The following is a 21,180-nucleotide window of genomic DNA, read 5'->3' as shown; positions in this document are numbered from 1 at the left end:
AGACGATTCTACTGTGAAGCACTGCAGTGAAATAGTTTTTTACAAAAGTCCTGCCCCTCCCCCTTGTTTTGTTGAATTTACTGTGAAAATAATTATAATTATCCTTCCTCTAAAGAGAACATATTTCTGCACATTTTATTGCACAATTATCATTGAGTGCCAAAATCTGATTTAATGGGAAAGAAGGAAATCATTAATCAGGCCTGTACAAATCTGATGGCACATTGTCAGAAAAATTGTCACTGTAGTGGTACCTTTTGCTGTCATTGTGATTTTACCCTCAGGAGTACATGTTCAGTACCTTTTAATTAGGGAACATAATTGTGCCTTATCGAATTATAATTGTTGATTTAAAAATTGAGTTTGATTTCATGCACCCTATTTCATCTGTCATGTCCTTTTATTTTTCATAGTTCTATGATGAAAAAGTCCAAATATTCACCTTGTCTGTAGAAAAGAATGTAATTTACTTTTAGGGACCACAACTGGACTAAAAACGGCTGTTGTACTTTTAAAGGTACATGTAGATTGTTTGTACATTTAGTGACCAATAATGTACCTGTACCTTACATATTTTTCCTTAGAGTGCACTATTAAATATTTCATTTTTTTTCTCTCCTGCAAATGAATCCTGTACTGTTCTGTAACTGAACTGTAAGAGCAAATAACAAGGGCATACTGAAGTTTGGACCCTGCAGAGGAAATGTTCACTTACTGTCCTTAAAAAAACTGACATGGGGTACCCAAAGTATTGCATGTGACTGTACCTTTCTGGGCCTGGCACCTTGACGGTTCACTCATTACATAAAAACATTACATAGGACATATTTAACAGCCCCTGAAGCATTTAAGTGAGGCGCACAGTTGGTATGAATGCATGATTGAGTCTAGACGTGCCTTTGGGGTCTTCGAGTGCATTACTGACAACTGTCTAAACATACCACACACATTCTGACCTCTTATGCCAGAGACAAGCTTATGATCAAAACACAGGAGCTGAAGAGGTGTGTGTGTGTGTGTGTGTGTGTGTATGTGTGTGTGTGTGTGTATATATATATATATAATATATGTGTATGTGTGTATATATATATATGTATGTATGTATGTATGTATGTATGTATGTGTGTGTGTGTGTTTGTGTTTCTGTGTGTGTGTGTGTTTCCCTTTGCTTATCAGCCACAGCTGCTGCTCAGCTTCATGGGCTTTTAATGGTGTTGAGTAATGTCACCATAGGAAATAGTGCATTTTTAAAAAGAGCTAGTATTGCATTTTTAAAGGGAGCTAAGCTCACATTCCCCTGAAAGGCCAACTGCCAAATTAAAGTTTAATCATTGGTGATTCATGTTGTGATGGAATGAGAATTTTTTCCAGTTAGAAGAGGGGGTTAGGGGCTTTTACAATGATTTCAGGATGATGGCCTCAATTTAGTACAAATAAATATTCTCTGTTTCCTGGCACTGTCTTCTTGTTGGGCCCTAAAATGTCTAAAGTCCTAAATGGCCTGAAATGTCTGAGATTTATCTTTGCTTTCATGTTGACATTTGCTTTCTACAATCGTCATTCACTGTGCATCCATTCTGCATTGCTTTGAGCTTTCTCTTTAAGTCCCACATTCTCGAATACCACAGTTGATTAATACTAAGTCTAAGGACAGGGAAATTGCTTGGTTACAGTAGCCCATGGACACTGAGAATATATGAAGTTCCAGATATAAATAATCTTTTGTTTGGTGGCTGAACAAAGGCTAAAATGCTCAAAGCCAAAGCCTAAAGTGATGTTCTGAAGGTTTGGCCCATTTCTCACATGTGGCAATTAGCGTTGTACTGCATGCGTGTGACAAAATAATTTGACATAAATTAGTCTGCCTACGCTCTCACCTCAGCACCCACTGTCTGATTATAGTAGGTCTGAATAAGCAAGTAAAAACAATCCTGAACATGACAGAATTGCAGGTGTTAAGAGGCCTGAATTTATGTGCATTTTGTCTGTTTTGTTTAAAAAAATAATAATAAAAATGAACAAAGCAGACATGGGACACACAGTATTTGTTTTAAATCTAAGAAAAAAAACATATTCAGCAAAACATCTATATGTTTGTTAATCTTAACATTTATAACTTCTTAGAAATATTCATAACATTCATTTATTGTCTGTAACCGCTTATCCAGTTCAGGTGCACTTTGGGTTCGGAGCCTACCCGGAATCACTGGGCGCAAGGCAGGAACACACCCTGGAGGGCTGCTAGTCCTTTGCAGGGCAACAAACATTCACTCACACACTCAGACCTAGCGACACTGGTCAGGAAGCCAATCTACCTATCAATGTGTGTTTTTGGACCGTGTGTGGAAACTGGAGCACATGGAGGAAACCCACACAGGCACAGGCAGAACACACCAAACTCCTCACAGTCAGTCACCCAGAGTGGGTCTTAAACCCACAACCCTGTAGCTGTGAGACTACAACACAACATGCCGCCCCATAACATTCATAACTTTAAATCACATTCATGCACCCCATTCTCTACTCAACCTTCCCAGCCCCAACCAAACCTTTCAGGTCCAAATACACTCCTCGTTCTTAATTTCACCGCAGAAAGAAAAAGAGCACAATTACCCCAACAACCCCTGCGTGCCTGCTCTTGGCCTGTCATCTGGAGAGATGACAGCTATTGTCCTGTGGGAGAAACAGGTTTTCTCTTGACGGACTCTAATGATGGGTGCCATTTATCAGATTGAGCACCTTCCTGCCAGCTGCTGCTATCAAAGACCAGTGTGGGGTGAAACTGAAGGAGGATCTGTGCTCGGAGAGAAGGTGATTTAAGATCGCTGCAGATATTCCACAGACTTATTTCACAAACTGACACTTTGAAAAGTGACTGCTGTGGTATCAGCAAACAATTTCTCCTGTCACGCTGCCAAAAGCACTCATCATTTTTTTTTTAATCTGAGAAACAATGTATTTGTGTTGCTTTTCTGGGGAGTTAAGAACTTATTGATGTTAGGAATTGATGCATGGTTAGCTTGAAGCTGTTACAATCAAGATTAAACCCACCTCCTAGAGTAGGACCCCTAAACCAAAACATTTAAACTCTTTTACACAAAAAAATATACACAGCTCCATCACACCAGTCCTGAAGTGACCTGAGAGCCATTATAAGACAACACAGTGCTAACGGGTTATATATTCAGTCTTGAACCATATGTACAGAAGTCAGAGTTCCAAAATAGCTGAAAAGTCATCATTGATTCATTCATTTTGTATAACCACTTTATCCTGTTCAGTGTGGTGGTGGCTCCAGAGATCATTGGGAAGAACACACACTGGACATGGCACTGGTTTAATTAAGTGTAAATGTTCACTCATTCCAAAAACTTGGCAGGAGCATGACAAAACTGTTACATAGTTTTTTTTAAACGACACTGTTTAATATTTGTATGTATCTTTACACTTTTATAGCGCCTTTCTAGACACCCAAGGACGCTTTACAATCCACACTGCTCAGAACGCTCAGAACATTCAATCCACACACACACTGTTGAAAAGCGGCAGCCAAACACGCACAGCGTACTCTCAACCAGGAACGACCGTCCACCTGGAGGACTGCATCGAGCACTAGGGTTTAACCCAGGATAGAGCACCAATCCATATCTGGGCTCACACATACAGACACTCATTCACACACCAGGACAGTTATTACAGAAGCCAATTCACCTATCCTCCATGTTTTTGAACTGTGGGAGGAAACCGGAGACCCCGGAGGAAACCCATGCAGACACGGGGAGAACATGGAAACTCCACCCAGATGGGACTTGAACCCAAGATCCCAGCGCTGGGAGGCGAACGTGCTAACCACTAAGCCACCTCCTCACAGCAACTGATAAGTTTTTGAAAGTAGCCTTCATTATTAATCATGTTTTCAGTAGGAAACACATCTGGAATGCTGCAAGGCTAGACAAGTACACACACTCAGCCATGCTGTTGTAACATGTGCAGCATATGGCTTACAGTTGTCATGTTAAAATAAGTTTATCTGATATTCCTGAAAATGGTGTTATCCACAAGGCAGCATATGTTTCTCCAAAATTAATGATGCTTTACAGATGTGCCAGTTTCCCATGCCATAGTCGCTCCTACATCCCCAAACAATGACAGATCATAGTTTTCAACTTCATCTAGTAACAGGTGACAGGATGTTTCTTCTTTGGCCTGGAGACCACAGAATTTATTATTATTTATTATCATTTCCACCTGAAACCTTGGCTCAGGTGCACAACAAATTTCCTTCCATGAGTGTTCTGTGCTTTATTTGTGTTTTACTGACTGGGTTTATATATATATATATATATATATATATATATATATATATATATATATATATATATTACACTTTCTAGGCATACTTTACCAAAATTGCAGTGTGAATATTTATAGAAAACTAGCTGTTAACCCTCGTGAAGTGCATTTGTTGATTTTTACACAGTGGTCAATCCCATTCCCTTCCTCGTCCTGTTCCAAACTGTAAACTCCTCCAAATAAATCCAGCTGAGCACATGCTTAAGTGAAGGCAGTAGTCAGCGACTCCAACCTCACGAGCAGCTGTGAGCTCACGGCTGATTCAATCTCTCAATAATCCTGCAGCATGGTATCAGGACGGGACATATTCCCTGTTGTCCCCCTCAAAGATTTACTGGCTCTTACTATTCCCCAGTGCTCAGCTGCTTGCTGGATTGTGTTCTAAGAACAGCTGATGGAGCTGAGCTGTATCGCATGGAGATAGATAGCACTGGCCTGGCTCTGGTGCACTGTGAATCCTGATTATCTGAGCTCTTACCTCCATAGCCTGTGGAGTCAGGACAGGGATTAAGCCTAGTTTTAGCCTGCACAGTATCCCGAGAGGAGAGTCTCTACTGAAAGGAATAGTTAGGACCTTCAGACTTGATCTTATCCAGCTTTACTCCCCTCAGCTCAAGACACGGATGAGCAGACACTGCATTGCTCTGCCTGTTAACTGGGAACTATCCAAGCATCCCTCATCTACAGTGGCTCTGAGGGCCAAATATTTTTCAAATATAAAAATGTCATTCATGTAATAGTGTGCTGCAAAACCCAATGCACTGTAAAGACTCAACTTGATTCCAATAAATAAACGCACTGCCAGTGTGAAAATGCACTGAGTGCATTGAAAACATGCTCCCAATGTGAAATTATGCTGTGAAAGATGTCTACATCCTTTACAACAAGAGCAAGTGTATGAAAGTGTGCTGCTCATGCTTTTAATGCAGATGTAGAAAAGTCAGTATAACCTGCTGAGATCAGAAAAACCAAGAATATACTTGAAATAAAATGTTTAAACATGTTTATAGAAAACAAAATTCTAAATGATGGTGGTTATGCAGAGCTTCCTTGTTATAAATATATACAAATGAATATTTGCAGTGAAATCAACTATATCAGTATAAAACACCCTATAAACTCACAATGTTTTACTGTGGGAATATATACAGAATATAGAAGGTAAAATTAATTCAGTAAAAATGTTGATTCTATTAATAATTGTTTTGAAAGTAATGTTAAATTAGTGAGTGTCCCCAAACTTTTGGCCAGGTGGTGTATTTCATATCAATGAGCATATTGTGACTACTGTTGCTAGGATACATAAGACTTCCACCACCTTTCCTTGTGTCCTCTGGAAACAGCTCTGTTGTGTTGTGGGTTCTTTTGTATCGTGTTTTCATATTGGAAGGCGTTGGTTCTTTGCAGTGCGTTTTCATATTTGAAGTTCGTTTTCTTTTTACGGTGAGATGGGTTTCCTCAGCCACTGCACAGATCTCTAAGCATTCAGTTCCTTTTTTTTTTTTTTTGTCTAGATTGTTAGAGAAAGGAACAGCCATTCTGGTATCAATTAAATTTGCAGCAATGTATGCACAGTTTACTCACTCAAAAGGGCAACAGTTTAATGTGATGCCTGACCCTTATAATTCACCCTAAAATAATATGTAGGGACAGAATTTACAGTGGTGCATTTTCTTGTTGTTGTTTGTCTGTTTTCTCTCACTAGAATATACCCAGCCTGCATTGCACACACACATCACACAATCACTGAGCATATTCTAATGTATAGGTGTGTGTGTGTGTGTATATACATATATACATGTGTCTCCATTTATGATCCAAACTACACCGTCAAAAAATTAGCTACGTCAGGTAGTCTCGCAGTGACACAGCTCCAGGGACCTGGAGGTTGTGGGTTCGTGTCCACCTCCGGGTGACTGTCTGTGAGGAGTTGGTGTGTTCTCCCCGTATCTGTGTGGGTTTCCTCCGGGTGCTCCAGTTTCCTCCCGCAGTCCAAAAACATACGTTGGTAGGTGGGTTGGCAACTCAAGTGTCCATAGGTGTGAGTGAGTGTGTGTCACTTTGTGAAGGACTGGCGCCCCCTCCAGGGTGTGTTCCTGCCTTGCGCACAGTGATTCCGGGTAGGCTCCGGACCCACCACGACCCTGAACTGGATAAGCGGTTACAGACAATGAATGAGTTTTCAGTCTTTCAACTCAAGTTTATTAATTACTCCAATGAACAGGACAGGAGTGAAATTATCTTGAAATTGTGAGTTATGGCTGTGGGCGGAGCTTTGGTACGCTCAGGAAGAGCTCCCAGCATGCACTGTGGGCCAACCTTTTTTTTGGTGAGATTTATCTTCATTGCTGTGGGCGTGGGAATAATATATGAGATGTTTATTGGTGTTTGGGCCAATTAGGTCTTTCTTTGTTGCAAGAGCAGTGTTTTGTCCAAGTGCCTCACCCTCAGAGTGAAACACAGTAGCTTTGTTGATTCTTTTTACAAGCCACGCCCAAATGCTGTCTGTCGCTTGTTCTTATTCTCTGATATTCTTTTCAGAGAGTTTTAATAAAGAGCGTTAAAGGTAGCTATGAATCTGGATAGTTCTTCTTGACACCGGTTGTCACAATAATTAAATAAAAATTGAACAAAAAAGATAATGCTTTTAACTTAAATGCCAATGTTGGATGGAAAAATTCCATGGCTTTCAATGTATGTAGTTAAATTGAAACAACGAGCAGTTTCAAGTCAAATCAACTTGCAGAAAGGAATTCAAAGCCAATGAAGTCTTTTTAATTGGAACTTATGTTTTTGAGTTGAAGCTGGTGAAATATTTTACAGTGTAGTGTTAGTTGTATAGCACTAATATCATATGCTCACCAAATGTCATCAATAAACTCAAGGGGATAAAGAAATGCAGAGCCACAGACTTACTTATATATGTCTGATTATCAGATCAAATCTGATGGAGAACACTAAGTTAATGGTTAATCCTAGTGAAAAAAGAACTCTCTATGTCTGGCTGGTTCCCTCACACCTTCGTCCTGGGTATCGATTTCACCACTCACCAGTCAAAATTTATCTGTCCAAAAAGGTGGTGTGAAAAGTCCAGAAGCACAATAATCAGTCCAAAGGCTGTGGATTTCCCAGGGGACCATGCAAGCTTTGCTGAGCTGCTCCGCCCATCAGCCGATGATTTGAGTGGTAAACGGCGGGCAGAGAAAAGGCTCGCTTTGCAGCGGATTGTTACACAGTTCAGAGAGCAAAGGTCTGTGGGCAATGGAGTGTAGCCAGACTGTGAGTCTGTGAGAAACCTGGACGAGGATAGACAGAGCTGGAGTCTTCTCTCAGAGAGCAGCAGACTGTGGCAATGAATGAATGGTGGGAGGGATGGATGGATAGCTGGACGGGTTGGGTGCTGTTGATCTCTCTGTCCCTGCAAGGTATTAACAGTGTTGTGAGAGTGATGACCTGCACCACTCACTAAGCCCCAAATTCTTTCATATAATTTTTATCTAAAATCCCTGGAATTGTAAGCAGTGGCATGAGAATTAGGTATAACTAAAAATAATGAGGCACTGGGAGAAATGGACCTTTTTCTGTGGTTGCATGTCTCTTTGGCCTTTGTTTACTAGGCAATTAAACCTGGGGTAGGATGAAAAGGGTGTCAGAAAGGTAAATAGCTGAAACAACCTAAGAATGGCTTGCTATTCAAATTATTCCTTTTTATTTGCGGTTTGTTTGGATCAATTTAATACGCCAGCTGCCCTTTGAATTGTTTAATTAGTTCACTATGAAGCACCGAACAGAAATGGTCTGAAGTTAATAACATTAATGTTGACTGAAAATGAAAAATGTATTCTAGTGTTAAACTTATAATAAACTGCATAATTCTCTGTTTGAGATGGAAACAGAATAATTCAGAGTTTTTTGGTGCATGTAGAGTTCCATTGCCAAAAATCTTACAGGTCTGGGAATTTTTAAATGGTGACAATAGTAGAACGAGCAATGTGATCTCAAAAATTAGTGCAAATGTAATGAAAATGAGCACCACAGATCTTTGTACATTATGTAATGTATACTTTCTTGTCCTCATTTCACCCTGCTTTTCAATGGTGAGGACCTCCACAGGACCACGACAAAGCAGGTACGATTTGGGCAGTGAATTATTCTCAGTGCTGTGAAGAAGAGTGGATAAGACACAGCAGTTAAACACACAGTCCACTCACTGTCCTCTCTGTTACATACACCTACGTCATCGGCCCGCCTTGTAGATGTAAAGTCAGAGACAGTAGATTATCTGTTGCTGCACAGTTTGTGTCGGTCAAGGTTGAAAGTAGGAGTTCATAATCCAGTGATCGTTCAGTGTACAATCAAATAATGGGATCCACCCAACAGACCTACACATCCTTAACATGTTTATATTTAATGTTTAAACTCAGCTCAAAAAATCAGCTTTTACTGCTTTAATAATACAGACATTGGGATGTTTTTTTTTCTTTCCCTGATTTTCCCACTTCTAATCTTTCATTCTAATGTTTCATATTCCACATTTCCACACATAACTAAGTAGAGCCTGTATTTCGTTGTATTCAACAGAACCTGTTCTACTGTCATTAACTTCATTAAGCCAATTATTGCTTTGTTCCCATTTCTAAGTTTAATAATAATTGAAGCTGCCAGAGAAGACTTCTGATGTCCTACAGCACACACACACACACACACACACACACACAGATAGAGGGGTAGAGCAGGCTGTTTTGAGCTCTGAAACAGTTCGTGCATACTGATTATTAAAGCTATTAGCTTACCTCCAGTCACTGCGTGCCCTTGAATAATGAAGGCCTGATCATTTAATTGTCAGTAAATTGCCCATGTGGTATTCCAAGTCCATCATATTTTAAATTTTAAATCAGTTTTTTTTGTACAGTTTTTTTTTTTGCATATTTATGTACATAAACGACACATGCTCTTGGAGGACAAATCATTAGAGGAGGGAGTAACAAGAGAAGCTGGGTAAAACCAAACCTCTTGAGTCTGTGATTAGGAGCAAATTCAAATGTTCAAATGGCTGTTTGTGTTTGATACGGTACAGTACACCCTTCATTCGCTCAAGCTTTCTTTTGCATTTGATGCAGTTATTTGTTTTTTCTTATTATAATGATAAAAAACTCGCACATTCTCATTCTTGTGAAAGCACAAAATATCCATCTTCATTTGTTTCCTTGAGACACCATAATGCTATTTAATTATACACTCCATTAAAATCGAAAACAATAAAAGGGTGACAACTGATAAATGAATTCCCGACAGGACTGAGCCGGTGGAAATTAACTTGTCACGCCATAAAGGAGAGAGGCGCGTGTTCTTAATGGCACCTAAACATGGAGACGTTCTGCAATGGAAGCTGATGACAGTGCGTCTGCTCACATGTAAGATCCATTTGATTCCCAGCACAAAGCACCCTGAGTCGATCAATTCAGTCCCTCCCCCTCAGCGCTGCAAAACCCTTCCCCAGTGACACAGCACATGGCAAATTGGAATCATCAGCGTGGTGGCCTTCAGCGAGGGTGGATTTTCGCGTTTCAAGAGTTTACACACAATACAAATAGAGCACGACCCTGAAAATATTGGCACATACCAGCATGCCAGAGACCGGAGCTCTATTAGCTATTAGCATTTCAAGACATCCACTGTAATCTGAAACATGCCAGACCAGTGTGTGGCACCGAAATCCCTGAATGACTGCTTACTATTGACTGTATGCTGTTTTCTCCGCTTTGGTTATTGGTCAAATATTTAGTGTTCCAATAAGGGTTCTATGAAAGGATAAACTCTGAGGTTATTTATTATAATTCTGTACTCATCCTCATCATGTAGAGCACACCAGTGTTGGTTAATGTGCAGAATGATTAGGGAGAGGGAGTGTTGTTCTATCACACATCTCAGAAAATTAGTACATATATGATGAAAAGTAGCACCCCAGATATTCATAAAATAATTTTCTCATCTTTAGTTATTCTAAGGTCATTAAGTGAGCTCCTATTGTTCTTTTATGCAGCAGAGGTACGTTTCCAGAAACAGGGCTGTAAACTGTTGTGGGAGAACACTACACAGCACAACAGCAAAAGTAAATCTGGTCAATTTAATTTAGTTAAATTTGAAGCTTTTTAAATGTAGAGTTATGGTTATGTTTAAGATTAAATTTGGGTGGTTGAATTATATTTCATTCACATTGTACGAGTGCAAACATGAATTAACTGTACAGATCCTGAGAATGGATCTTTAATTCAGATATGTGCACATTTGCACTGAGACCAGGGTGGCTTCCCACCCAGAGAGAGTAAGGCCCACAAGGGCTGTACCTTTGAAAGACAAAAGTAAATAAATACATTTTAAAAAATCTGCTGAAAACTTTAGAAAACCAAAAGGTTCTTGCTCCAAATAATGGTGTTTCAGTCCTTTATAGACCAACCATTCACAGTCTTAGAAGCCTGAGCTACTATGCAGGTACACATAAATAATGTGTTAAGTAACGTGCCAGACAGTGAGACTGGAGAGAGAGAGAGAGAGAGAGAGAGAGAGACAAACAGATGGAAGACAAAGTCATGGTGCATTCAGAAATGTGAAAAAATTTAAGCTGCTTCCTGCACTGCCATCTCATAAGATCTATGTGATAAACTGAAATGAAAGATGGGCTGATTGTGATATGCGAAGCTTCTTTGGTGATTTGGATTATTTGAACACCACAGTCCTTCAGCATGATTGTCTGTCCATCTTATAACGTAGTTCTTTATTCCTGCACACTCTGTCAAAAGATCCCTGTTGAGTCTTTCTGAGGGTTGGGTGAAGACTCTCTGTCCATTACAGTTCTGTTGTAAGAGCAGGGAACAACTTTGGAAAGTTCATTGTTTTTCGAAATTGTCTTTTGATAATGACAGGCTTTTGCTGTGGAAAGAAAATGTCTCTGGGGCATGAAAGCAGTGATATAGACAGCATTATGAGGCCCATGGATCAATACAGCCAGGTCCTTCAGGTGACTAGTAAAAATCCTCTCATGTGGACTATCTGTAAAGCTACTGGAGCATAATAGTTGCCCTCAGGTCAAAAGTTTAAAACAATATGTATGTAATATTACAATAAAATATATATCTGAGCAGGAAATATTCATAATTCTACAGTACAGTAAATTGGATTGGAGAAGCATGAGAGGCATTAGATTCAGTGTGGTGTTCTCTAAATATAATAACTAAATAATTACACATTTAATGACATGAGAGTAAAATGAATGACATTCTTATTAGTTTTCAGGTGATACATTGTTTTAAGCTCATACATTATTACTGAATTTAATTATGGGACGGAATTAATAATGTCTCTGTAAATAGAAACATAATTTGTATACAATTATGGTTAGTTTTTTTAAACAAGTCTTTTACTGGTTATTGACTAATGAACAGGTGTTAATAAACTAATCTTTCAGCTGACAGCAGAACTAAAATCTGTTGCATGTTAATGAGAGAATATGAACAGGTCCGAGCTGAATACAAACAGTAATTAATTTACAAAATATACATTTACACCACATTACTAAGCTTACTAAGTACACATTACAAATATGTTTCTGTTTGCTATGACAACCTTAAATGATTTTCTAATTGTTATTAATTATTAATTAACAATGAAATGAATAAGCAGAACTGAAAATTAATATGGACTAATGTGCCCTTCCACACTGTGCTTGATTCAATGTCACTCAATCACAAAATTTGTCTTTCCACAAAACAAATGAGTACACAAGAGTTTATCATGTCTCAGTGAAAAATAATTGCTATGATGCCATAGAGTAAAATAATTAATATGGGACACTAATAACATGCTTTACTTACATTAATAATAACTTTGACTTAGGATTAAAGAAGCTTACTTGTCTTGTGAGCTTACGTCTATATTAGATAAGCCCTAGTTATTACATCCCCTTTCCTACATAGTTCTCAGTATTGCAGAGGTTTAAGTAAATGAAAAAGTAACATTCTATTAAAATGTAACATTTACAGAATGGGTGAAAAGCCTTAAAGGATATAGCATAGTGCACTCAGAATAAAATTACCTTAAACTAAAGCTGGAGTTTGTACTTTAATCTCATCATTTCATTCCATGTCCATTCTACTGGAGTACAGAGCCCAGACAAATACGAATGCATCACTGACATCTAATTACTCTTATAGATAGAAGCCAGTAACACTCGCCTGCTATGAAATAGTTGTTTCAAATTGTCTTAAGTAATTGAAAAAAGTTATCTATGTTAATAAAACGTAACTTTTCTGAATGGATGACTCAAGTCTTTCAAGTTGGTTTGGTTGAATCCTTGATATCTTTGATTAATATGAAGTCTGTGAAGGATGGTTATCTCCAGACATGTGGGCACTTTTCTGATCTAGTCTCATCTTCAGACATGTCTTTTAGAAACACTCTGAATGGGGCTGAGGTTCAGTGATTGACAGGTCCAGTCAAGACTGTCTCACTGTTTGGTCTTGGAAAAAGTCCATAGTGTGTTCACCACTCTTTTCTTACGACATCAGGCAATCTCTGTTTTACAGAAAACCCTGACCCATTTCTATAACAATGTGTTTGTGAAAGACAATAGGTTTGCTACCAACAACAGTTTAAAATATCTATTTTTTAAAATACTTATTAATAAATCAGTCAGGTTGCATTGTAGCATGATACATTACAAATGTTATTGCAGTTTATTTATAAGCATCCTGCTTCATTGATTTAGTTATGTAAATTATAATTGAAGTTGTGATTGAGCATTACAGTGGATGCTGATCATTTGTCCATGAGAATGGTGTTGTTAAATGAATTAAATTAAAGTAATTAGACCATGGTTGTAATGATGCTGTTAAGTAACCTAAAATACTAGCAATAATCACACCAATGTAATAGACACTCTGTACAAGCATGGGGCAGGCATGGCCTAATGGTTAGAGGTTGCTGGTTCAATCCCTGGAATGGGCAGGAACATCCATGCCCTCGTGTTCACTGCCCCTAGTGTGTGTGTGTGTGTGTGTGTGTGTGTGTGTGTGTGTGTGTGTGTGCTCACTGCCACAGATGGAGACACATTCAGTTGTGCAATTCTTGCACATTAAAAACACTAGAGACTCAACAGACCCTCAATATCACAACAGACCCTTAGTAACACTGTAGAGTAATAGACCCTCTGTTTCACTGTAGTGTAATGGACCCTCTGTATCTCTGTAGTGTAATTGACCCTCTGTATCACTGTAGTGTAATAGACCCTCTGTATCTCTGTAGTGTAATGGACCCTCAGGATCTCTGTAATTTAATAGACCCTCTGTATCTCTGTAGCGTAATGGATGCTCTATATCTCTGTAGTGCAATGGACCCTCTGTATCTCTGTAGTGTAATGGACCCTCTATATCTCTGTAATATTAAGGGACGCTCTATATCTCTGTAGTGTAATGGACCCTCTGTATCTCTGTAGTTTAATGGACCTCTATATCTCTATAGTGTAATGTACCCTCTGTAACAATATAGTGTAATGGACCCTCTGTAACACTGTAGCGCATTGGACCCTCTGTAACACTGTAGTGTAATGGACCCTCTATATCTGTACAGTGTAATGGACTCTCTGTAACACTATAGCGTAGTGGACCCTCTATATCTCTATAGTGTAATGGACCCTCTGTATCACTGTAGTGTAATGGACCCTCTGTATCTCTGTAGTGTAATTGACCCTCTGTATCACTGTAGTGTAATAGACCCTCTGTATCTCTGTAGTGTAATTGACCCTCTGTATCTCTGTAGTGTAATGGACCCTCAGGATCTCTGTAATTTAATAGACCCTCTGTATCTCTGTAGCGTAATGGATGCTCTATATCTCTGTAGTGCAATGGACCCTCTGTATCTCTGTAATATTAAGGGACACTCTATATCTCTGTAGTGTAATGGACCCTCTGTATCTCTGTAGTTTAATGGACCTCTGTATCTCTATAGTGTAATGTACCCTCTATAACAGGGGTGGGCAATTATTTTTTCCATAGGGCCACATGAGAAACAGAAAATATTGTGGAGGGCCGGCCAAAAAGCTGATCTCAATTCTGCATAATATTAACTGTACTTCTTTGTAAAAAGCAGTAAATAGCATTGTTTTGACAAGCTGGTAAGAGTATATGTTATAATTAAGCAATGAAAACATGAGGTTGCCTTCCAAAAAATGTAATTTATTCAAGCGAATTTCACAAAACAATGGGAAAGGCAATTAATCACTAAAACGGCATCATAAAAACACGCTAAACATGCCAATAAAAATAACCACAATACAATTAAAAATCACAAAGCTGGTCTTGGTTGCTGCATCCCTGGATGTGTGAAGCTTGGTAAAAAAGCCTTGCTGCTTTTGCAGTTTAGCTAGCAAAGCTTCCGATGTCCGCGCCCTTTCAGCATCAGTCACGTTCTTGTATTTCTCCCCGTGTTTCGTCTCGTAATGCCGACTCAAATTGTAGTCCTTAAACACGGCGATCTGCTCCCCGCAAACTAAACACACGGCTTTACCTCTCACTTCAGTAAATAAATACTTAGCAGTCCAATTTTTGTTGAAAACCCTGCATTCGGCATCTACCTTTCTTTTTTTAGCATGAGCAGACATTTCTGAGGGCTAAAGTCGTCTTGTGACTTAGTGACAACGATCAAATCACGCCCATGCCTCAATATACGTTTTGCGTCATCATGTACGTAAATAAAAATCAACTTCAAAATAAAAGCAATGCAGCTTCAGTCCATGCATCAGGTAAAATAAGAAAATATGTTTATTTTGTAATTTTCAATTAACGTTACACGGGCCGGTCAGAGTCAATCAAAGGGCCGTATGCGGCCCGGGGGCCGTACAATGCCCAGGTTTGCTCTATAACAATATAGTGTAATGGACCCTCTGTAACACTGTAGCGTATTGGACCCTCTGTAACACTGTAGTGTAATGGACCCTCTATATCTGTATAGTGTAATGGACTCTCTGTAACACTGTAGCGTATTGGACCCTCTGTAACACTGTAGTGTAATGGACCCTCTATATCTGTATAGTGTAATGGACCCTCTGTAACACTGTAGTGTAATGGACCCTCTATATATCTATAGTGTAATGGACCCTCTGTAACACTGTAGTGTAATGGACCCTCTATATATCTATAGTGTAATGGACCCTCTGTAACACTGTAGTGTAATGGACCCTCTGAATCTCTGTAGCGTAATGGACCCTCTGTAACACTGTAGTGTAATGGACCCTCTATATCTGTATAGTGTAATGGACCCTCTGTAACACTGTAGTGTAATGGACCCTCTATATATCTATAGTGTAATGGACCCTCTGTAACACTGTAGTGTAATGGACCCTCTATATATCTATAGTGTAATGGACCCTCTGTAACACTGTAGTGTAATGGACCCTCTGAATCTCTGTAGCGTAATGGACCCTCTGTAACACTGTAGTGTAATGGACCCTCTATATCTGTATAGTGTAATGGACTCTCTGTAACACTATAGCGTAGTGGACCCTCTATATCTTTATAGTGTAATGGACCCTCTGTAACACTATAGCGTAGTGGACCCTCTATATCTTTATAGTGTAATGGACCCTCTGTAACACTGTAGTGTAATGGACCCTCTATATCTCTATAGTGTAATGGACCCTCTGTAACACTGTAGTGTAATGGACCCTCTATATCTCTATAGTGTAATGGACCCTCTGTAACACTGTAGTGTAATGGACCCTCTATATCTCTATAGTGTAATGGACCCTCTGTAACACTATAGCGTAGTGGACCCTCTGTAACACTGTAGTGTAATGGACCCTCTATATCTCTATAGTGTAATGGACCCTCTGTAACACTGTAGCGTAATGGACCCTCTATATCTCTATAGTGTAATGGACCCTCTGTAACACTGTAGTGTAATGGACCCTCTATATATCTATAGTGTAATGGACCCTCTGTAACACTGTAGTGTAATGGACCCTCTATATATCTATAGTGTAATGGACCCTCTGTAACACTGTAGTGTAATGGACCCTCTGAATCTCTGTAGCGTAATGGACCCTCTGTAACACTGTAGTGTAATGGACCCTCTATATCTGTATAGTGTAATGGACTCTCTGTAACACTATAGCGTAGTGGACCCTCTATATCTTTATAGTGTAATGGACCCTCTGTAACACTGTAGCGTAATGGACCCTCTATATCTCTATAGTGTAATGGACCCTCTGTAACACTGTAGTGTAATGGACCCTCTATATATCTATAGTGTAATGGACCCTCTGTAACACTGTAGTGTAATGGACCCTCTATATATCTATAGTGTAATGGACCCTCTGTAACACTGTAGTGTAATGGACCCTCTGAATCTCTGTAGTGTAATGGACCCTCTGTAACACTGTAGTGTAATGGACCCTCTGTAACACTGTAGTGTAATGGACCCTCTGTAACACTGTAGCGTATGGACCCTCTATATCTCTATAGTTTAATGGACCCTCTTTAACACTGTAGCGTAATGGACCCTCTATATCTCTACAGTGTAATGGACCCTCTGTAACACTGCAGTGTAATGGACCCTCTGTATCTCTGTAGCGTAATGGACCCTCTGTATCTCTGTAGTGTAATGGACCCTCTGTAACACTAGCGTAATGGACCCTCTATATCTCTATAGTGTAATGGACCCTCTGTAAAACTGTAGTGTAATGGACCCTCTGTAACAATGTGGCGTAATGGACCCTCTGTATCTCTGTAGTGTAATGGACCCTCTGTATCTCTGTAGTATAATGGACCCTCTGCATCTCTGTAGTGTAATGGACCCTCTGTATCTCTGTAGTGTAATGGACCCTCTGTATCTCTGTAGTGTAATGGACCCTCTGTATCACTGTAGTGTAATGGACCCTCTGTAATACTGTAGTGTAATGGACCCTCTGTAACAATGTGACGTAATGGACTCTCTGTATCTCTGTAGTGTAATGAACCCTCTGTATCTCTGTAGTATAATGGACCCTCTGCATCTCTGTAGTGTAATGGACCCTCTGTATCTCTGTAGTGTAATGGACCCTCTGTATCTCTGTAGTGTAATGGACCCTCTGTATCTCTGTAGTGCAATGGACCCTCAATATCGCTGTAGTGTCATAGAATGGAGTATTATAGCAGTTGTTCTCAGAATTAACATTGTTAAGGAAGAGATTGTGTAGTAATATCTTTTGAAACCAGAGTAGCTGTCAGTCACTGTCTGTCCTGGAATAAATATGTATTTTAGGACATGTTCTCATTGTCTGGGAGATGAGCTTTAAAGTGTCACCAGTGTATTATGAGATAATGGCAATTAGGGAGATAATGTTCAAGCACTGAGCAGTGACAGGGAAAAACAAAGCGCTGTGTACAGTATCATCTCCTTCCTCTGCTTTAGCGCTCTGGGTTTGTGCCCATGTTTCCCCATTGAGTGCTGCCAGAACTGTGTGGCCAGTTTGACATGTCTTCGTTCAATGCATGGCAGCTTTTCAGGATGTTTGTACCTACTGTGCCCCAGGTTTTGTTTTGTTTTTGACACTTTTAACGCTCTTTTGTTTGTAAAAATGAATGCTGGAGAAAGAAGGGAAATAGAGTGAATAAACCCAGAAATTACTCTGGAATGGCTTTTTTTTTTTCCTAAACCTGGTTTGTTCTCCCAAATTTGTCATTGCCAATTCCCCTCAGTAGCTATGTGCACCCAATCAAGACACACAATACATGAGCTCAGTACAAACACTTATGACCACAGTACAGAAGTGCTACAGCATCATTATGAACTGCTACCATTATAGTGATTTTGGATGTTAAAATGTTTGGTGGACTGCAATAATTTTTCCACACTGGGTAACATGATGCAGTGATAATGAGCTTCTATTCATTTAGATTGTCCACTGTGATGGATTTTGCTCTAAGTTTACAAGTTTACACACATTCATCTTAATCTGCACCCCAAATTAAATACATTTAATATTAATTTTAAATAGTGATTTAGTAGGTAGTATGGAGCATTTTTTATGTGTCAAAGTTGAAACTTCACAATGCAGTATTTTAGTGCAGAAACTGTGGTTTTAGGATCTACACTCCACTATACTACACAGTGTGGAGGGAGATATTTGAGTTTCAGACTTGAAAAATGTTGCAGCTTAGTATGGCATGCGGTATCATAGCAGCAGTTCTTCACGTCCTGTTAATAAGAAATGATGTTGTATGTTAACATTTTGTGTACTTGGACCCTCCAAACTCACACTTTTAAGGTTAGTACAAAGTACATAGCAGTACTGTATAGTATATGTGTGTAATTCAAGATTGAGATACAGTCTTTATCTAGGTTTACTGTTAAACGAGAGCCAAGTGTAATATGGTAGTGTAATTACCTTGATTACTTTAAAACTAGGTTTTAAACCCTAGTAAAACTATATTAATAGATAAACCTTAATTTATTCCAAATATAAGAGTAACCTTTGTTGGTGGATCCTACTTTTAGAATTACAGTAGTCCTATGTAATATTTCACGAGATCTGTCGAGTGTAGACTCAGTCACTCTGTCACCCATTTCTCATTATCTGTTTAATGTTGGGGCGGCACGGTGGCGCAGCAGGTAGTGTCGCAAGTCACACAGCTCCAGGGGCCTGGAGGTTGTGGGTTCGATTCCTGCTCCGGGTGACTGTCTGTGAGGAGTTGGTGTGTTCTCCCCGTGTCCGCGTGGGTTTCCTCCGGGTGCTCCGGTTTCCTCCCACAGTCCAAAAACACACGTTGCAGGTGGATTGGCGACTTGAAAGTGTCCGTAGGTGTGAGTGAATGTGTGTGTGTCTGTGTTGCCCTGTGAAGGACTGGCGTCCCCTCCAGGGTGTGTTCCCGCCTTGCGCCCGATGATTCCAGGTAGGCTCTGGACCCCCCGCGACCCTAAATTGGATAAGCGGTTACAGATAATGGATGGATGGATGGATGGATGTTTAATGTTGGATGGAAGCTCTAAATGCATTGGCAGATGTGCCATTAATCACCTAAGCAGCCAATAATCACACTGACCCCACCAAACTCAAACTGGAGAAACAAATTGATCAAAGCAAAGCCTCTTTCAGATGTTCTTTTTTCAGAAAGGATTATTTGTGATTGTGTATTTTAATCATGCAATCTTATCAACAACCACTACCCTCAAAATGCAGTTACTTTATCACTCCATTTCTGTTTGACTCTTTTCCATTTTCCTTGAGGTCAAATTCTCTGGGCCTCTGGGGAATGGCTCTGGAAGCTCGGGTTTGAACTTCGGAGGCACAGCTTGCCACTAGCTCCACTTTCAATTATTCACAAAAACACAGCCTCCACTCCAACTGGGGTACACTTAAGATTTGGCCACAAAAGCAGTTAAATGTGGTTATGAAAGAGCATTTTTTGTTTAAAGGACACATGTTAAAAGACATTCTGTGTGCAGAATCCAGTGCAAAACATCCAAATCTTTTTCACTCACCATATTTATTGAAGACACAGGCCCAATGCTGTTTACGAAGATATCTACGTCAATCACCGTCGGTTTAACTGCAAACACAAAGAGAGGAAACTTGGTTAAACATTTCATTAAACTGAACCATAATGACACAAATCACAGGTACATGTGTTGAGCCTGGTCATACAAAGAAATGTATGATAACAAGACCAGCCAGACTTATACCTGCCTCTAAACTTAACCCTAAACCCAAAGTGGTGGCTGAATGTCCCCTGTGCATCAAAGACCACAAAATTACCAGGTCCGTTTGTATAGAACCTTTACACCTTGTCTAGAGTTGTAAAGGTTCTCTATACTTATATTTAAAGTTCTATCAATTTATCAAAAAGATGATTGTCCACAGTCATCCTTAATCCTTTTTGTTGTGACTATCTGGGGTTCCCTGAAGACAGATTATTTAGTTGTGACATTCATAATTTTAATCAAAAAGCACTTTTTATAAAATTCTGAGTTTGTTTCCTCACTGTTTGCTAGCTCTTCAATCTTGTTGTTTCCTCAGAACAGTCTAATGTGTTTACGAAGAGCCAGTGTCTGTTAATTGGTTAAAAAAGGGGGCTCAGTCTGGGATGCTAGGTTTCTCTCTCTGCTCATGACAGTAAAACAACATTTTGGAGGGTTTTACACCATGAACATTCCTCAGAACATTAAAAAGCCTGACACGAGATGAGGATATTGTTCTGTTGTTGGTTCATTGGGTGGGTAATTGACTTTTTTGTGGTGTACATGGAACTCTAAATTTGGGAGAGTGCTAACTGCATTAAAGTAAACAGACAAGTTAAACCTCAGCTATGTACAAAGAACAGTCTTTTTTTCCTCTTAAACATACTGATCCGCTTTAAATGATGTGGAGCTTCTGAACATAATCAAACCTGAGAACAGAGTTTACCCACAATCGTAGATGTTCCCTTTAAGCTTTTGACAGTTAGATTCCCATCATATAAAATGTACAGATTTAGGGGATCATGGACAAATATCCAGACCTATCTGTGGATCTCTGCTGACAAGAACAACAGTCCATCCAATCTGACCTGATGCTGAGGAAAAAATGTCCAAGCAGGATCTACCCATCATTCCAGCTCTAACTGAGACCAACACGTTCCCCCAGAACATGCTCATCTCATGGAGCCCCCTGCAACAGACTCACAATTGAGACAGAGCATTATTTACAACTGTTCACCCTTGCTTCAGAATGTTTTTATTAACACAGCTCTCAGCCACTATCTACACATTGTTTGTTTTGCTCCGGTGTTAACCAGAGGAAGATGCGTTCCACTTTTG

At 39.5% G+C, this 21,180-nt stretch overlaps 1 protein-coding gene across 1 annotated transcript in view; it reads right to left on the bottom strand.

Moving 5' to 3' along the window:
* The window catches only part of LOC136691657 (gamma-aminobutyric acid receptor subunit gamma-3), a 146,032-nt gene that overhangs the window by 82,733 nt on the left and 42,119 nt on the right, over window positions 1-21,180 (bottom strand). The window contains exon 3 of the mRNA XM_066664330.1: window positions 19,867-19,934. Within this exon, the coding sequence (XP_066520427.1) occupies window positions 19,867-19,934 (68 nt within the window). The remainder of the gene's footprint in view (window positions 1-19,866; window positions 19,935-21,180) is intronic.

The sequence above is a fragment of the Hoplias malabaricus genome, chromosome 3, assembly GCF_029633855.1.
Source record: "Hoplias malabaricus isolate fHopMal1 chromosome 3, fHopMal1.hap1, whole genome shotgun sequence".
NCBI lineage: Eukaryota > Metazoa > Chordata > Actinopteri > Characiformes > Erythrinidae > Hoplias > Hoplias malabaricus.
This window is presented reverse-complemented; position numbering and strand designations above follow the sequence as displayed.